The sequence below is a fragment of the Heterocephalus glaber genome, unplaced genomic scaffold, assembly GCF_053883595.1.
Source record: "Heterocephalus glaber isolate CG9 unplaced genomic scaffold, H.glaber_assembly_v1.0 deba00001457, whole genome shotgun sequence".
NCBI classification, from domain to species: domain Eukaryota; kingdom Metazoa; phylum Chordata; class Mammalia; order Rodentia; family Bathyergidae; genus Heterocephalus; species Heterocephalus glaber.
Window position 1 is genome coordinate 40,450,727 of NW_028258305.1, and position 16,909 is coordinate 40,467,635.

The 16,909-nt window shown below is 51.8% G+C and overlaps 3 protein-coding genes across 12 annotated transcripts; 2 read left to right on the top strand and 1 right to left on the bottom strand.

Annotated features, from left to right (window-relative positions):
• The first annotated feature begins 261 nt into the window (after positions 1–261).
• On the top strand, positions 262–3,800 carry Znf513 (zinc finger protein 513). 3 transcript variants are annotated; one of them, XM_021253628.2, is made up of 4 exons: positions 262–334; positions 875–1,033; positions 2,114–2,701; positions 2,788–3,800. In XM_021253628.2, exons 2-4 carry the CDS (start codon positions 1,009–1,011, stop codon positions 3,612–3,614), a joined length of 1,440 nt encoding a protein of 479 aa, XP_021109287.1. In that variant the 5' UTR covers positions 262–334; positions 875–1,008; the 3' UTR covers positions 3,615–3,800. The 3 variants fall into 3 exon arrangements, with proteins under 3 accessions (XP_021109287.1, XP_012925590.1, XP_004839250.1); XM_013070136.3 differs by having other exon boundaries at positions 265–326; XM_004839193.3 differs by lacking the exon at positions 262–334 and adding an exon at positions 448–626.
• Positions 3,801–4,052: 252 nt separating this feature from the next.
• On the bottom strand, positions 4,053–10,714 carry Snx17 (sorting nexin 17). 3 transcript variants are annotated; one of them, XM_004839194.4, is made up of 15 exons: positions 10,504–10,714; positions 9,999–10,073; positions 8,545–8,662; positions 7,987–8,051; positions 7,005–7,115; positions 6,818–6,908; positions 6,560–6,647; positions 6,249–6,318; positions 5,861–5,953; positions 5,563–5,766; positions 5,211–5,336; positions 5,000–5,077; positions 4,776–4,850; positions 4,648–4,689; positions 4,053–4,564 (listed from the first exon to the last, which is right to left on the bottom strand). In XM_004839194.4, exons 1-15 carry the CDS (start codon positions 10,564–10,566, stop codon positions 4,451–4,453), a joined length of 1,413 nt encoding a protein of 470 aa, XP_004839251.1. In that variant the 5' UTR covers positions 10,567–10,714; the 3' UTR covers positions 4,053–4,450. The 3 variants fall into 3 exon arrangements, with proteins under 3 accessions (XP_004839251.1, XP_004839253.1, XP_021109288.1); XM_004839196.4 differs by lacking the exon at positions 9,999–10,073; XM_021253629.2 differs by lacking the exons at positions 7,987–8,051; positions 8,545–8,662.
• A 37-nt stretch (positions 10,715–10,751) lies between these two features.
• Positions 10,752–16,254, top strand: Eif2b4 (eukaryotic translation initiation factor 2B subunit delta). Of its 6 annotated transcripts, none has more exons than XM_004839200.4 (13): positions 10,752–11,020; positions 11,383–11,426; positions 11,740–11,875; positions 12,058–12,267; positions 12,622–12,704; positions 12,875–12,966; positions 13,466–13,580; positions 13,748–13,824; positions 14,536–14,638; positions 14,885–15,012; positions 15,148–15,325; positions 15,716–15,896; positions 16,011–16,254. In XM_004839200.4, the coding sequence occupies exons 1-13, from the start codon at positions 10,990–10,992 to the stop codon at positions 16,208–16,210; spliced, it is 1,578 nt and encodes a 525-aa protein (XP_004839257.1). In that variant the 5' UTR covers positions 10,752–10,989; the 3' UTR covers positions 16,211–16,254. The 6 variants fall into 6 exon arrangements, with proteins under 6 accessions (XP_004839257.1, XP_004839255.1, XP_004839258.1 ...); XM_004839198.3 differs by having other exon boundaries at positions 10,856–11,020; positions 11,252–11,426; XM_004839201.4 differs by having other exon boundaries at positions 10,866–11,020; positions 12,061–12,267.
• Positions 16,255–16,909: the final 655 nt, after the last annotated feature.

Consider the following 16,909-nt stretch of genomic DNA (forward strand, 5'->3'; position numbering starts at 1 on the left):
CCGCGCGCTCCTCCCCGGCCGACCGTGCCGGGCGCGGGTAGGGGACCGGCCTGGGGTGCAATTCCGGAGCTGGCGGCTGCCAGGCGGGCTAGCGTGACGTCGCGCACACCCTCCTCCGCCTTCGGGAGTCGGGGTTGACTTCCTAGTTCCTTCGGGAGGAAGCAGGGCGCCTCCTGCCGGACCGGCCGGCTCGGTTACGGACGCCGTCGATTGGCGGGCCCGCTGCGCGTCACAATCACTTCCCGGTCATGCCGGGCGCTCTTGGCCCTGCGCCTCCTGCGGACTACGCGTCCCGTGCAGCTGTGCGGCAGCGGAAGCGGAAGCGGGTACGGAGGTACCAGCTGGTCTTCGGAGGGGGTTTGGGGGCTCCATGAATGGAAGCGGCGGCGGCAGCGGGAGCGGCCTGAGCTGGGCGCCGGGGCCAGGGCTGGGGGCTGCCCAGGGCCCGCGCCGCTGCATGGAGGGGGCCCGCGGGCCCTGAAAGCAAGGCCGGGCGGGCCGAGCTGGGAGGGGCGGGGCCGGGTGGCCGCGGGCCGGAGGCCGGAGGCGCGTCGGGCTGGAGCCGGTCACGATGCCCCGAAGGAAGCAAAGCCACCCGCAGCCGGTGAAATGCGAGGGGGTCAAAGGTCAGGGGTTAGGGGTCTTAGGGGGGAGGAGCGGGGTTGGGGGTCAGTGGACTGGGCTCAGGTCGCGTGCAGGGGGACTCCTGAGGGATGGGGCGAGCATTTTGGGTTCCTAGCGTCCCACCGAAGTACTGAGGGAACCAGAGAGGGTCAACGAGTACGGAAAGTGCGGCCCACGAGGGCTGGTTCTCCGGTGCGGATGATGGGCACAGCTCAGGAGGGAGAATCCCCAAGCCCCCTTTCCTCTTCAGTGGATACTGAGGACTCGCTCGACGAAGGACCCGGGGCCCTGGTGTTGGAGAGTGATTTGCTGCTAGGCCAGGATCTGGAGTTTGAAGAGGAAGAGGAAGAGGAGGAGGAAGGTGATGGCAACAGCGACCAACTCATGTGCTTTGAGAGAGACTCGGAAGGTAGGTTTGGGAAACTTGGTGAAGGATTCGTGTCCACTGGGGCCCTAGTCCTGCAGAAGGAAGGCAGGTTAGGGTTAGTTCCAGTGCCCAACCACCATCTCCTGCCACAGTGCAGGGCTTAATGGCCAGATCAGCTAGCTCCATCACTTTGCCCAGGGGAAGTTGTGGGGCCTGGTCAAATGTGGAGAGAGGGTGGATGAATTACATGGAGCAGCTTAGTAAAAGTTAAGCCCCTTTTTAATAACCTTCTTCCCTTCCCTAGTCCAGTTCTCTTGTGTGTATTTTTAAGAGGTCCAGGGAACTGATCCCTCTGTAGATGATTGATTCAGGCTAGTCCTTATGTCTGCTCTTCTTTTCACCTGCAAAGAAAGCTCCTTTCATACTGAGGTTTTAGTTTCTACCCTTAAGTATCCTTCCTCATTCCTCTCCCCTGTGATCTTAGCATTACCCTGTCCTAATCTGCTTCGCTGCCTGTTTATGCTTTTCAGTCATTGAGAGAACCCATGGAAAGAATGCATCCTTTAGGTATAACATGCATTACTTTCATTGTTGGGGCTGGGGATGTTGCTCAGTGGTAGTGCACTTTTGCCTAGTATGCATGAAGTCCCCAGCTCTGAGAAAGAAAAAAAAGCAGAACTTTCATTGTTTGTACTTTTGTACTTCCCTCCAAAGTTTGCTTTCCTCTTGAGATGGGTTTTATAATCAACTTTTTACCAAACGGATCCTAATACTGTATAGAGCTTAGAATCAGGTCCCTATGCTTTTTGTGCTTTTAGTTTTATTCCAAGAATTTGTTACATTATTCATTCCAGTTTGTAGTCCACTGTGAGCCCTTGATATTTTCCCCTCAGTGGAACTAATTATAGCTCAACTCTGCTGTCACTTGGTTAGCGCAGGCTCAGAGGTAGACAATTCATGTTGAAGTTTTGGAGTCAGTTTAGGGGAAACTTCAGTCCTTGGGAGGGAACTAAAGGGATCATCAAAACTAAGAGAAAGGTAGGGCCAAACAAACGTGACCTTAAGTAAAAGCAGGAGTTTTTACTGCCTCGTGTTGATGTTTCTTCTCACGCGTCTCACCAGGAGACTCTCTGGGGGCCAGGCCTGGGCTTCCCTACGGGCTGAGCGACGACGAGTCTGGGGGCGGCCGGGCACCAAGTGCCGAAAGTGAAGTTGAGGAGCCAGCCAGGGGTCCAGGGGAGGCCAGGGGTGAGAGGCCAGGCCCAGCCTGCCAGCTGTGTGGGGGGCCGACAGGTGAGGGGCCGTGCTGTGGGGCAGGAGGGCCGGGTGGGGGGCCCCCGCTGCCCCCACGGCTACTGTACTCATGCCGCCTCTGCGCCTTCGTGTCCCACTACTCGAGCCACCTGAAGCGGCACATGCAGACACACAGCGGGGAGAAGCCGTTCCGCTGTGGCCGCTGCCCCTACGCCTCCGCCCAGCTCGTCAACCTGACACGACATACCCGCACCCACACTGGCGAGAAGCCCTACCGCTGTCCCCACTGCCCCTTTGCCTGCAGCAGCCTGGGCAACCTGAGGCGGCATCAGCGTACCCATGCCGGGCCCCCCACTCCTCCCTGCCCAACCTGTGGCTTTCGCTGCTGTGCTCCACGACCAACCCAGCCTCCCAGTCCCACAGAGCAGGAGGGCGCAGTGCCCCGGCAACCTGAAGGTAAAGCAAGGGACTACAGATGCTGGGACATGGTGGGTGGCACTAGGGATATTCAGATTTAATAGCCCAGGTCTCTGTTCCCACAGATGCTCTGCTCCTTCCAGATTTGAGTCTTCATGTGCCAGCAGGTGGTGCCAATTTCCTGCCAGACTGTGGGCAGCTGCGGGGTGAAGGGGAGGGCCTGTGTGGGACTGGATCGGAGCCACTGCCAGAACTGCTGTTTCCTTGGACCTGTCGAGGCTGTGGCCAAGAGCTGGAGGAGGGTGAGGGTAGTCGGCTGGGAGCTGCCATGTGCAGGCGCTGCATGCGAGGAGAGGCTGGAGGGGGCGCCAGTGGGGGGCCCCAGGGACCCGGTGACAAAGGCTTTGCCTGTAGCCTCTGCCCCTTTGCCACGCACTATCCTAACCACCTGGCCCGGCACATGAAGACACACAGTGGTGAGAAGCCCTTCCGCTGTGCCCGCTGTCCTTACGCCTCGGCTCATCTGGATAACCTGAAACGGCACCAGCGAGTCCATACGGGAGAGAAGCCCTACAAGTGTCCCCTCTGCCCCTATGCCTGTGGCAACCTGGCCAACCTCAAGCGTCATGGTCGCATCCACTCTGGTGACAAACCTTTTCGGTGTAGCCTTTGCAACTACAGCTGCAACCAGAGCATGAACCTTAAACGCCACATGCTGCGGCACACGGGCGAGAAGCCCTTCCGCTGTGCTACCTGCGCCTATACCACAGGTCACTGGGACAACTACAAACGCCACCAGAAGGTGCATGGCCATGGTGGGGCAGGAGGGCCTGGCCTCTCTGCCTCTGAGGGTTGGGCCCCACCTCACAGCCCACCTTCTGTTTTGAACACTCGGGGTTCAGCAGCCCTAGGTGCTGCTGGTAGCCGGGCTCTCCATCCGGACTCACCTTGAACTAGGTCCTTTTTCCCCAGGGCCCTATGGATTAGCCTTGCCCCTCCTGCATTTTATACAGACGGACCAGAAGCCACCTTCTTCCTCCCCCGCTGGCCAGGGGCTCCACACAGACTAAACTAGGCACTATATGGACCAGCCTAAACCATGGGCAGGGGCCCATATGGACCAGGGGGCCTTGCCTTGACTGATGCACTTCATGAGCTCAGTGAGAAGGGCCTTGTATTCACCACTGCTCCCAGGGGCCGTGGATGAAGTGGCTGGGGGACTGCCCAGCCTCTTACCTGTTTATTTAACTTATTTCAGTGCTTTATAATAAAGGAAACACTAACAGAGCCATGTCTATGCTGAATTGGCAAGGGCAAGCAGTTTGCCTCCCCTTAGCATAGCAGACCATGCTGTGATGGGGCAGCAGGGCCAGTGAGAGGGAACCAGAGGTAGGCAGCAGTCAGGCTGAGTTTAATGATGGGGAACTGGGCCAGACCATACACAGACCTGCCCATCCCCTTGCCCATGGCCCCAAGAAGCCAGAAGCAGCCCAGGGGGAAGCTGTGGTTCCTCCCCAAGGCAGGTACCCATGGTCCCTTAGACTTTGTGCAAAATACTAAATGTTAATTTGGCATTGAGGGCCAGCTGTGAAAAAGAGGAGATGATTCTTTGTGGAGCCAGCCCAGAGTGGAAGGGAGGTGGGTTAGGAGGCCCCTGGCCAAGAGGAGAAAAGGGGTGGGTAGGAAGGGAGAAGGAAAAAGACTCCCCCTAGCTTGGGGGGGTACAGGCACAGGGCAAGTTTCTGTAAATTCCTCTGGGATAGAGGGCACACATCCAAGCAGTGGGGATTACAGATCCTCATCTCCAATGCCCTCGAAGGCGAAATTGCCGTGGACATCACTGGCACTGGCATCTGTGCTGGGACTGCCAATCCCGCGCAAGCTCACAGCACTCAGCTTACTCTGCAACACAGGCAGGGTAGGTGTCAGAAGGCTCATGCCTGCGAGGCCTCTACAGACACCAACCTTACCACCCTGTAACTCACTGAGAGTTTGACCATGGACTCCCGGCTGGCATCAGGTGACTCCTGGGGAAGAGGAGCAGAGGTGTCAGACACTCACTGGAGAGGAAGGAAAGCAGGGAGCCAGGGTACTAATGGGAAGTGATACTTACGAGCAGTGGTGGAGACTTCACTGCCTGCTGGCTGTCTGAGCGTCTCAGGGTACCTGCCACCCGCCGGCGCAGCATCTAGGGATGAACACAAAACACTAGTGAGGGCAGGATCACTCCCTTTTGGATCCTCATTACCTCCCCTCTCTGAAGAGAAGGCTGGCTCCGAAGACAAAAGGCAGGAAGAGCACAACCACTCAGCTGACGAGTCCCCGCTTGTTGCTAACCTTCCTTATACTGCCTCCCGATTTCTTCACCATCAGTTCATCTACCATGGACTGCAAACAGATGCTCATCATGATAGCCTGAGGGCAAGAAGAGCTCAGGGTCATCTTGAGCCCAGCACCCCTAAGATGGGCTCCCACTCACATGGAATCCTGGAAGCCCTAGACTTGGGTTTCTGGGGGCTCCAGAGGAGGCCCGAAGGTGGGCTCACACCTGGGGGCTGGTGATGGTGACCCACTGTAGCCGGTCCTTGCTCATGAGGTATTCAAAAGCCAGTTCCAGGCGCACTTCACCCCGGCCTCGGCCTGGGCTATTTGTGCTTCCACTGGGCAGTGGCACCTAGGAGAGCAAGGGGAATTACACTGATTTCATTTTGGCCTGCCTCCCCTTCTGACCCACTATAGCCCTTTTTTTTTTTTGGTACCGGGGATCGAACTCGGGTCCTTGTGCTTGCGCAGCAGGCAGCGAAACCACTGAGCTAAATCCCCGGCCCCACCAATAGCCCATTTTTAAAGCTCAAGGCTTTGCCAGACTCCCATTGCAGAAGGCCCTCCACTCTACTCACAGAGGAGGTAACCCGCCAACATCGCATGCGGGTGACCCGGAAGGAGCCTTCTCGAAGCTGCTGGCCAGGCAGGCGGAGCTGGAGGCTGAGCTCACTGTTGCCTGCGCTCACCACGACAGGACAGTCCTTCTCTGGGAAGTCAGCCACACAGGCATCAAAGCGCAGGTAACCATAGTGGCGCAGAGTTTGGGCCAGCCGCAGGAACTAAAAAAATGGTCACCATGTGTTGTGGGTTAGAAAGGAGGTGGGTTGGTTCAGACAGCTGGCTTTTGAAGGGAGACAGCAAGGCAGAGCTCACCTCCTTTTTGGAGACCTTCTCCTGTAGAGATTTGAGCTGCCGGTGCTGCTCTTTAGTGACCAGGATCCACCCTCGCTCAATATCTGAGACTGTCTACAGGGGAGACAGGGGTGGGGGTGGGGGAGGGATGCCAGTCAGTGGCTCTAGGAAAGTGTCCACAGTTAGCTCTGACCAGCCTGACCCTAGTCCCACATTTAAGTGACCTCTGCAGTGAGACTTTGACCTTATTGGCTTACAAAGCAGGGAGAGTAGAGGTTGTGCCAGGAGCCCTGACAGTATTCTATAACTTCCCCATGAACTGGGAACAAGGACATGAAAGGAGTTTTCTTGGGAGAGTGGGAAGTGAGTCATCTTTAGGGCAAAGGTTCTGAGGCAGCTCCAAGCTCACCTGAGCATAAAGCAGGTTCAGGCCAACCCGGTTCTCCATGACATCGTCATCATAGGCAGAGTCCCAATAACTGTGAGGCCAAGGGGTGGAAAGGGGTAATGGGGCTAAGCTGGGGTAAGACAAGAGGCAGAATGGAAAAGGGCGAAACAGGAGTGATCTGGAACTACCAGGGGCAAAGGTGACATATGGGAGGAAGCCTGGGAGGCCTGCTAGAAACACCCAACACTACTCCCCCTCTTTCAGATTACTGTCTCAATATGTGGCCTAATGATCCAACCCAGCAACCTTCCCCTTGCAGGCCCAGCCCTGACCTCTTTCTTAGCACAATCTTATACTCTTGACTCCGAAGACTGGTAACAGACACATAAGGCAGCTCAAACTCTTGCAACTTCCGTACAACTACAGGTTAAAAAAACAAAACAAAACAAAAAAACAAGAAAAGGAAAATATGATGAGACTTGAAACCAAGAAAGAAGCACCTTGAGGAAATGTACCTTTCTGAGGGGAGACAGAGACAGAAACTCACTACTGGGAAGCACAGTGAAGTAGTAAAGCCCAGAGAAACTCACAAGAAAAAGATCCATCCTCTTTTTCTCTAACAAGGAAGAGACTAAAGTATCCGATCAAGTCATCTGGAAGATCCAACTTTGCAGCCACAGCCTGGAATCAGGAGGTACAGTTTATTCTACTGGCTAGTTCCAATGTTCCCCGAGCCCAGGACCTGGGTACAGGGGCAGTGTCCAACAAGCACCTCACCTCCAGAACATCCTCGGTCTGATCTGAAGTTAGCACACTGACCAAAACTTTCTGCCCATTGCTGAGCAGCACTTCCAAGGAAACTTCCTCCGTGGGGACCTGCTGTGTCTCCTGTGTGCATACAGGGATGGGGAGGCAGTCTTTTTGTTAAAATTGGCCCAACGTCCCGTTCTGACCCATCTCTAGCTCTCTATTTCTAGGTCCCTCTAGTGCAGTGATGCTGAACCTTTTAGAGCTTTCAGTGATATCAAACTGCCTGCTGCGGCATGCGTGCCATAGCTTCACCACCACTGCTCTATTGTCTTCTTTCTCAGCTGCTTAAATACAGGCTGGGCTGGGAATGATGGTGCATGCTGGTAATCCCAGCCCGCTGGAAGCCTGAGGCAGGAGGATCCCAAATTTGAGACCAACCTGGGCAACTTAGCAATTTAGTGAGACTCTGTCTCAAAATTAAAAAAAGGACTGGGAGGTAGCTTAGTGTGAAGGTCCTGAATTCAATCCCCAGTGCCACAAACAAAACAATACAGGCTGGCTCTCCTCAACTTCAGTGGTATAGCAAAAGCTCCATGCCACAGAAGTGGGGTGTGGCGGCTCACGCCTGTAATACCAGCACTTGGGAGGCTGAGGCAGGAGGACAGTCAGGAGTTCAAGGCCAGTCTGAACTACTGAGATTCTTGTCTCAAAAAAGCTAGGATGACTTCCTTTGTACCCACATCATTAAAATGACATGGTTGGGGGCCGGGGATTTAGCTCAGTGGTTTCACCGCCTGCTGTGCAAGTGCAAGGACCCAAGTTCAGGCACAGGTACAAAAAAAAAAAATGACATGGTTGGGGCTGGGGATTAGCTCAGTGGTGCCGCTGTCTGCCTTGCAAGCACAAGGTCCCGAGTTCAATCCCCGGTACAAAAAAAAAAAAAGAAAAAAAATGACATGGTCCTCCAGCTCGTCCTTCCCTTAAATCTGGGCATCATCCAAAGCCTTACCTGCTGTGCCCGACGCAAGAAACTATTGAAGGTCTCACTGCCCCCAAGCAATGGGTCTTGCCGAACTGTGAGGACAGGAGAATGATGCTCTAGTAACCTAGGAGTTACTCTTGGCTCCCCCCCAACCCCATTTCCTGGGCTGATGGTGGCCTGCCACATCTCCCAGCTGGCCTCACCTCACTCACTGTTTGCATAAATTCTTCACCTGCCCCACCCTTGGCTGCCATCTAGTTGAGTCCAGTCTATAGAACTAGGAAAATAACAATGATGTTAATCTAAAGCACATCAGATACAAATTAAGTTCTTCCCACCAATCTAAACTGCTTTAAGATTGCTTAGTGTTATACTAGTACTTCTCATAGATGTTAGTGCCCAAATTGCTTTGCTAATATACAGAGCTACAAATCCTTACAGGCTATTTACTTTGCTAATTAAATAACAGGTCAGATAAGTGGATTCTCAGATCTAGAAATTAATGTAGGACCTTCTATAGAGCCACCTGTTTTTAGTCTCTCCGCATAGTCCTGGAAATGTCCTAAAGTTTCTCCAACCACTCACCAGCTTGCATGTACTTCTCTAACTGCTCTCTCCTCTGTTCTACCTCTGCAGGTGTCAGAGAGAAAAGCTTCTTTGGGGGGAATGCAGGAAGCACATTTGCCCCATACTCCTTCCGAAGCTATATAGAGAAAAAGATACAACCGTTCACATAAACACAGAAAGTGAGAGGAAGCAATGGAGACTCACAGTGTTCACCTGGACTCCTTGTCTATCTCAGTCATGTGGGAAACAATAACTTTGGTAGAGTTAGCACTTCAAAACAATTGCCTTTTGGTGGGGAGGTAGAGGGGATCGAACTTGGGACCTTGAGCTTTCGAATAAGGTAGCAGCACCACTGAGCTAAATCCCCGGCCCCTTTTTTTTTTTGAGACAGGATCTCACTATGTAGTTCAAGCTGGCCTTGAACTCTTGCCATGGCCCAGGCTGGCCTCTCCTGGTGATCCTCCTGCCTTAGCCTCCCAAGTGCTGGGATTACAGGCATATACCACCTCACCCAGCTAAGGAAACTGCTTTGGTTATTTAAATTCTTCTTTATTTTAGTGTGCACAAGTCAGTCCCTCCACAGTGTGGGGAGGATTAGTATGGGGCCCGGACCTACAGGGAGCCCCTGAATTATATAGCAAAACTGTTCACTGAACTCACAGGAAACAGCTTTACAGAGAGTGTTTATCTGCACATACAGTTCAGTCATATAATTAAGTATATTCACAAAGTTAGGATTTAAAGGGACTTTGCAGCTGGGTCTGGTGGCACATGCCTGTAATCCCAGCACTCTGGAGGTTGAGGCAGGACTGCCACGAGTTCCAGGCCAACCTGGACTACATGGCAAGATCCTGTGTCAGCCCCCCCCCCCAATTAAATAAATAAAGGGACTTTGCAGATCAAAGAATACATTTTTCAGCTGTGGAAACAGGCCCAAGTAAATTAGGTAATTTCCTCAGTGCTGCACAACTAAATATCAGTAGAACCAGGACTACGTCTGAGTTAAATACAGTGCTCACCATCTGGTGAGGAAGGCAGAGAAACATTACATCACACATACCTAACAATAACTGGAACAGCTACATATACTGAAATGAGCCAAAGAACACACAAGGAAATCAGTGAATGGTTTTTACAAGCAAAGAAAAGAATTCAAATTGCAGCTCACATGACAGAGGAATATGTTTTGGCAGATTGGGAGGATTTGATTTTCCATGCTGGGGCAAAGTGCAGATAAGACGATAGGAAAACGGAGAAAGGAGGATGTGACCACAGGAAGAAACGGTTATTGTGGCAGACATTCAGCTTCTTAGGGAGTTCCCCGGAAATGCCAGAGGATAAGATAAAGCACGGTACCCTCCCCAGTGGCAGTGATTAAAGAAAGGAGAACGCGATGAGACAAAAAATGGAGATAGATGCCCATGTGTAGGAAAGGTATTAAAGCTGCCTCCAGAAACGGGTGCTAGTCCAACCTGCTCGTGCAGCCCCAGAAGCTGGCTGTAGCGAACCCGACAGTGAAGGACTCCATTCACGTGAATGTTATAGGCCTGAGGATACAAAAGCAGGAAAACATTTCAGGGTAGCTGTCCGAGCTACCGCTCTGAAAACCCTGATGGGAAGGTGACTGGCTCAGCTCTCTGCGAATAACGCGCCGAGATCTCCCAAAGGTTAGGTAGCCTGTCTTTTTCCAGGTTCAAGTCCCAAAGCAGAAGGGGTAGTCCAGGGAAAAACTGTTCATGCTGCAATTTCGTCCCCGAGCGGCCAGTGACGCCAACTGGAGCCGCGGCCTAGCTAGCCAAACAAAAGACCTCTTGGAGAAGGAGCGTCTTCGGTACAAATGTGAGACATGAGATACGCTGCAGCGAGGCGGCGGCCCAGGATCAGGCCTGAAGGATGGCAGCCGGGCCTGGGAGGCCGTTCCCAGGGCTTCGGCCCGTTATTCCCGCCCCGGCCCGTCCAACTCCAGCTGCTCCTCACCACGTAAGCGGAGCCGCCGCTGTCCCCGCTTCGGGACTCGGTTTCAGGAATGGAAAAGTGCATGTTCCCTATGGCAGGGCCCACTCAGGCTCCGGACTGTAAGGGCCGCGGGGGCTCTGCACGCTCGCCTCCGCTCTTCAGTACGTCCCAGCAGCCTCACTCGCCATTTTGGGGGCGCCTGAGATCCGAGGTGGAAAGGCGCTAGGACGTCGGTTCTGAGCGTAGTGACCCCGGGCATGCTGGGAACTGTAGTCGAAGAAGAAGAAGAAGAAGATACTCTCGGGACTGGAAGACTAAAATTGAGACGAACCTCTTCGCTACCCGTAGTTGGGAGCGGGGACCAGTGTACGCCGGGAGTTGCAGTCCGCTTGGCGCCGCGCGCAGTGGATGTCCGTGGTGGAGCCTCCAGCCCAGGTGGCGCTGTAGTCGGAGCAAGGCACCGGGACGGCCCAGTGACCCGGGCGGGCGGAGCCTAGGTGGAGGGTGATGGCTGCTGTGGCTGTAGCAGTTCTCGAGGGTGAGTGAGGGGCTGGACGCACCAACTGGTACATGAGCCTATTAGCTCCGGACAGCTTGTGCTGGGGGCTCGAGCTCCTTTGTGCCTTGAAGTTCCGTTTGGGCTCCACGCCAGATTTTGGTTTACAGTCTCCGGCGCAGCCCCGCACCTCGCACCGGCTGGTTCCCGGGTGAAGGGTGGGTGACCCCTCCTTTCTCCTTTCCCTGCCTGTCCTTTGATCGTGCCGCACAGTGAGTCCCCACGCCTCGCGCCCGGCGGCGAAACCGTGGTCATGAGGACCCAGCAGCCAGCTGCGACCAGGAGGCCCTCCAAGCCCTCCCGGAGCCTCTCTGGTTCACTTTGTGCCCTGTTTTCTGATGCAGACTCGGGATCAGGGATGAAGGCGGAGCTTCCTCCTCGGCCTGGGGTAAGTGAGGGAGCCCTACCCAGGCGCCTGTCAAACGCTACGCAGGAATCTCTATCAGCTTCATTCAGCCACATTTCCCATCCCTTTTCGGTTTATTTCTCAATAAATCCAAGAAATTTTAGAGCCTACTGGTATGTGACTCTGATCCTGGAAGAGAAGCTTCCATCTCTGTGGGATGTAAGTTTGTAATAGGTAGCATGAGGACATCAGAAAGGATTAGGGACTTAACCATGTGGGAATCTTGTAAGCCAACAGTGTCGATTCATCTTTGGCATTGTTGGGGGCAGAGCAGTGTCCTATGTCTTTGTCTCAGGTAGGGGGGAGGGAGATGACCCAAGAAGAGAAGCTGCAACTTCGGAAGGAAAAGAAACAGCAAAAGAAGAAACGGAAGGAGGAAAAGGGGGCAGAACCAGAAGCCGGCTGGGCTGTAACTGCAGCCCACTGTCAAGGTGAGGAGTCTTTTTGAAGGGGCTAGGGTGTGGAGCTGGGAAAGGGATGTGGTGCAAGAGGTGGGACAAAGTTGGCTTGAGCAAGTGAACAGAAGAGGTTTAGATAAACCAAGAGCCAAGCTTTGGCTGGAGCAGAAATAGTACCTGCCTGAAGCTTCAGCACCTCTTCCTTCCACCTTTAGTAGGGCCAGTGAGAGAACTGCCAGGACCTAGCAGGCAGCTGGAGACTGCTCCTGGGGAGAAAGTTCCAGCTGGTCGAAGTAAGGCTGAACTTCGTGCTGGGCGCCGGGCCAAGCAGGAGGCTGAACGGGCCCTGAAACAGGCAAGAAAAGGGGAGCAAGGAGGGACACCTCCTCAAGCCTGCCCCAGCACAGCTGGAGAAACCCCCTCAGGTATCTCCCCTTCATTTCTTTCTTTTTTGGTATCAGGAATCGAACTCAGTGCCTCACAGGCACTGCGCTGCTGAGCTACATCCCTGGCCCACTTCCCTTCATTTCAAAACCCCTGTTGCTCTGTTTCTCCTGCCACCTCAGGCTTCCCCAGAGTAATTTTCCCTTCTTATTTTCATTTTGGAACCTAGAATTCAAAATTCTTCCATAAACTCCACTGTACCCCAGTTCTTGTTCTACTCTATCTGCCGTAGCTTTTCCCCCTGTCCTATTTTTCTTGATTCTCTTTATGCCCTGGGAGCAAATCACCCACCTCAAGACTTAGTATGTTTTGAAAATATGTCCATTATCTTTTAGGAGTGAAGCATCTCCCCGAGCACACTCAGGTTGACAACCCCACACTTCTGAGGAGCCTTATTAGAAAACCAGAGCGACAACAGGTAGGAGCTGGGAAAGAGCCTAGAGAGGAAAAAAATGGCTCAGGGCAAAGTGAGACCTTGGAGATAGATGGCTATTTGGGGTGAAGTACTCTCACTCTTCACTTCTTTTCCAGCTTCATCCCATAAATTTTAAATTCTGAGCCATTGGTCCTATCTCTTGTTTTGTCAAGGTTCCTACACGAAAGGATTATGGATCTAAAGTCAGTCTCTTCTCTCACCTACCCCAGTACAGCAGACAAAACCCCCTGACCCAGTACATGAGGTAGGATCCTACAAAATTGTCATATAACATCTAAGTCTGAGGAGGTGTATTAATTTAGTATTAACCACTTACCTGTCCAATTATTTAAATACAGGATGACCAAATGTTGCATGTTTTTTAATTTTTATATAACAGGAAATATAAGAATGAGTTTCAAAAAAAAAAAAATGAGTTTCATCAAATTTATCTAGTACAAGAATCAAGTGGTTGAAATGACACCTGCCTGAGCGATAGTATGAAAACAAATGCACTGCCTGAGTGATGCTGTTAAGTGGTTAAAAGTGACTTAAGCCAGGCATGGTGGTGCACACCTGTAATCCCAGCACTTGGGAGGTGGAGGCAGAAGGATCACTCTGAGTTTGAGGGAAGCCTGGGCTAAATATTAGAGGAAATAGGGCAGTCTGTGCTAATAAAGGAAGTTCCTTTTCCATCAAAGGGAGGGGAAAGCTGCAGGTGCTCAAGTTCCCTTGCAAAGTATATGACACTGCCATCCCATCAGCATCCCATCCTCTGTGATCCACCCAGCCATGGTGCGACTCGGCCTGCAGTACTCCCAGGGGCTGGTCAGTGGCTCCAATGCCCGGTGTATTGCTCTGCTTCATGCCTTGCAGCAGGTATGCCTTGTCCTGTTCTCGTGTGCCCCCACCCCTACCTTCCCCAACACTGCCCCAGCTTCTCACTGAAGGTACATTCCTTCAGAACACTTTCCACAGCGAAACTCCATCCCCTTTCAGAGACCTTTGTTACAGGCATTTTGCTGATCAGTCTGTGTGCTATGTAGGTGATTCAGGATTACACGACCCCTCCCAATGAGGAACTCTCAAGGGATCTCGTGAACAAACTGAAACCCTATATCAGGTAAGAACAACCACAGAAGGGGCTGGGGATTTAGCTCAGTGGTTTCACCGCCTGCTGAGAAAGCGCAAGGACCCAAGTTCAATCCCCAGTACCAAAAAAAAAGAACAACCACAGATTCATTCCTACCTTACCTAGTCCTTTTGTGGTACTCTTGTTCTTTTCTTTTTCATTTTCCTGTTCTTTATTTTAAAAAATTTTTTACTTTTTAAATTCTTTTTTGGTTTCTCTTTGAGTCAGGGTCTTGCTATGTAGTCTAGGCTGACCTTGAACTCACTATCCCAGGCTGGCTTTGAACTTGTGGTGATTCTCCTGCTTCATCCTCCTGAGCTGGGATTACAGGTGCCTGCCACCATGCCCAGTTTAATTTTGTTTATTTGGTTTTTGAGACAGGGTCCCGCTATGTAGCCCAGGCTAGTCTTGAACTCACTGTGTAGCCTAGGCTGGCCTGGAAAAACTAGAGGCAACCCTCCTGCCTCAGCCTCCCAAGTCCTGGGATTACGGGCCCGTGCCACCACGCCCGGTTAAATTTTTATTTTAAGTATGCCAGTTTAAATTGTAAGGAGCTTGCCGGGGATTTAGCTCAGTGGTTCCATCGCTTGCCTTGCAAGCGCAAGGACCCGAGTTCAATCCCTGGTACCAAAAAAACAAAACAAACAAAAAAGAAAATTCTAAATTGTAAGGAGCTGGCAAACAGAAGTATTGTTGTTGTAGCTTCCTGACTCAGTGTCGTCCCCTGTCGGCAAGCATGTACAATGCCATCAAGTTCCTTAACAAGGAAATCACTGCTGTGAGCAGCTCCAAGCGGGAAGACGAGGTGAGGAGGAGGAATGGGAGAGGCATGCACTTGTGGGTGGTGTTAAGCAGGGTGTCCAGAACTCTCAGAAGGCCAACGACATAAACTGTTCCACTCCGGGCGAGGGGTAAGGGAGTAGTTGGGCACTCTAATGTGTGCCACCTTTGGGTGCCCTTCAGGGCCCTCACTGTAACATATTCAAGCATCTGGTATGACAGAGGAAGAAATGTGTATATTTCCTGTTCTCTAAACATCTACTCCACATAGGCCAAGTCAGAACTTGGAGCAGCCATCAATCGGTATGTAAAAGAGAAGATTGTGCTTGCGGCTCAGGCAATTTCACGCTCTGCCTACAAGAAGATCAGTAATGGAGATGTGATCCTGGTGTATGGATGGTATGATCCAACTGTATGAGCTGGAAAATTGGGGAGAGGAATGACCGGAAGAAAGGACTACCCCTTTGCATTTGTGAATGAGCTGGCCACCAGTTAGTGCCTTTTATAACTGAATCTCCTCTCCATCCACTGTAGCTCATCTCTGGTATCACGAATTCTTCAGGAGGCTTGGAATGAGGGCCGGAGGTTTCGGGTAGTAGTGGTAGACACCCGGCCCTGGCTGGAAGGAAGGCACATGCTACGTTCCTTGGTCCATGCTGGCGTCCCCGCCTCTTACCTGCTGATTCCTGCAGCCTCTTATGCGCTCCCAGAGGTGAGAGCAGAGGAAAGGAACTCCAAAATTGGAGGTGAAAAGGTGTAATAACAGACATAATCCTTTCTTCTTAAGGTTCAGTTATTTAAAAATATTAGGATAACACAGCCCTGTTTGTACTTAACAGGAAAAACACCTAAAGCATGGTATATAGCATAGTCTAGCTATCACAAGAACCGTATATTAAACTAGCAGCTACCAAGAGGGAACAGGAAAAAAAACTTCAAAATTTAGTGTTCCTGTGGCACACTTGGTAGGTAAATGGTTTGATTTCCAAGAAAAGCAGCCATCAGGATTTATTACTTCTAGTATTGCTCTCCTGTGCAAAAGTAGGGGACCTTATTCTACAATGATACATTATGACGTACTTTTCCTTCCTGTCTAAAACAGGTTTCCAAGGTGCTATTGGGTGCTCATGCACTTCTGGCCAATGGATCTGTGATGTCACGGGTAGGGACGGCACAGCTGGCCTTAGTGGCTCGAGCCCATAATGTGCCAGTGCTGGTCTGCTGTGAAACATACAAGTTCTGTGAGCGCGTGCAGACTGATGCCTTTGTCTCTAATGAGTTAGGTAAGCAAAGCAGAAGAGAAGCTTCCTGAGAGCCCAGAAGACTTTCAAGGGAGAGGGGAGGTTAAAACCTTAACTTCTTTCAAAAGGACCTAATGGGTCCCCCTCCCATTGCAGACGACCCTGATGACCTGCGGTGCACTCGGGGAGATCACATGGCCCTGGCTAACTGGCAGAACCACTCATCCCTGCGGTTGTTGAATCTGGTCTATGATGTGACTCCTCCAGAGCTCGTGGACCTGGTGATCACAGAGCTGGGCATGATCCCTTGTAGTTCTGTACCTGTTGTCCTACGAGTCAAGAGCAGTGACCAGTGATGGGGGAAACACAGGGTCAATAAATGACATACACCCTACCCTCAGCAGCTCTGCCGCCTTTGAATCTTTTAACATCTCTACCACTTGTTAGGGGCCCATACTCCCCAGCTGTTCCCATCTCCTGCTGCTAACCTGAGAACTCCATGGAGACTCTCAGGTGTCTAACTTTATACCAATGCTTTGGGGATATGGTGAAGGTCCACATAGAGTTCAAAGCCTGTCCAGATCTTCAGTCATGCATGGTGAGTGTCTTATGGCAGACACTGATCTAGGTATGAGCAGGCTATAAGGACAAAAGTTCTGATCTTAGTAATGTCAGTATTTATTGAATAACTTGTGTGTCAGAAACTATTTGATCTCTTACCTAGTTAGAAAGACTATTATGTCTCTGCTTGTGGTGGTGCATGCCTGTGATCCCAGTACTTGGAAGGCTGAAGCAGGATTGTGAGACCAAGGCCTAGTGTATATAGCAAGATCAAGGTCGGCCTAAACTCTATAGCAAGACCCTGCCTCAAACAAACAACAAAGTAAATGAGATTTGACAGATGAGAAAATGGAGGCACAGAGAGCTTAAATTGCTTGCCCCAAGGTAGCTAATCAACAGCTAAAACAATGTGATCATAGGTGATCTGAATCCAAAGAAGACTTTACAGGTCTTTACATGCTACACACCCTTCGAAGTATTAACCATGGAATAGG

Excerpts from the sequence above, each read along its gene's own strand:
- Znf513 (XM_004839193.3), top strand. The coding sequence starts at position 572 with ATGCCCCGAAGGAAGCAAAGCCACCCGCAGCCGGTGAAATGCGAGGGG. Across the intron at positions 627-874 it reads GAAATGCGAGGGGGTCAAAG|TGGATACTGAGGACTCGCTC; the intron begins GTCAGGGGTTAG and ends TTTCCTCTTCAG. Across the intron at positions 1,034-2,113 it reads CTTTGAGAGAGACTCGGAAG|GAGACTCTCTGGGGGCCAGG; the intron begins GTAGGTTTGGGA and ends GCGTCTCACCAG.
- Eif2b4 (XM_004839198.3), top strand. The coding sequence starts at position 11,292 with ATGAGGACCCAGCAGCCAGCTGCGACCAGGAGGCCCTCCAAGCCCTCC. Across the intron at positions 13,581-13,747 it reads TGCTTCATGCCTTGCAGCAG|GTGATTCAGGATTACACGAC; the intron begins GTATGCCTTGTC and ends TGTGCTATGTAG. Across the intron at positions 15,897-16,010 it reads CTTTGTCTCTAATGAGTTAG|ACGACCCTGATGACCTGCGG; the intron begins GTAAGCAAAGCA and ends CTCCCATTGCAG.
- Snx17 (XM_004839194.4), bottom strand. The coding sequence starts at position 10,566 with ATGCACTTTTCCATTCCTGAAACCGAGTCCCGAAGCGGGGACAGCGGC. Across the intron at positions 5,954-6,248 it reads TGAACCTGCTTTATGCTCAG|ACAGTCTCAGATATTGAGCG; the intron begins GTGAGCTTGGAG and ends TCTCCCCTGTAG. Across the intron at positions 4,690-4,775 it reads TGAAGTCTCCACCACTGCTC|GAGTCACCTGATGCCAGCCG; the intron begins GTAAGTATCACT and ends CCTCTTCCCCAG.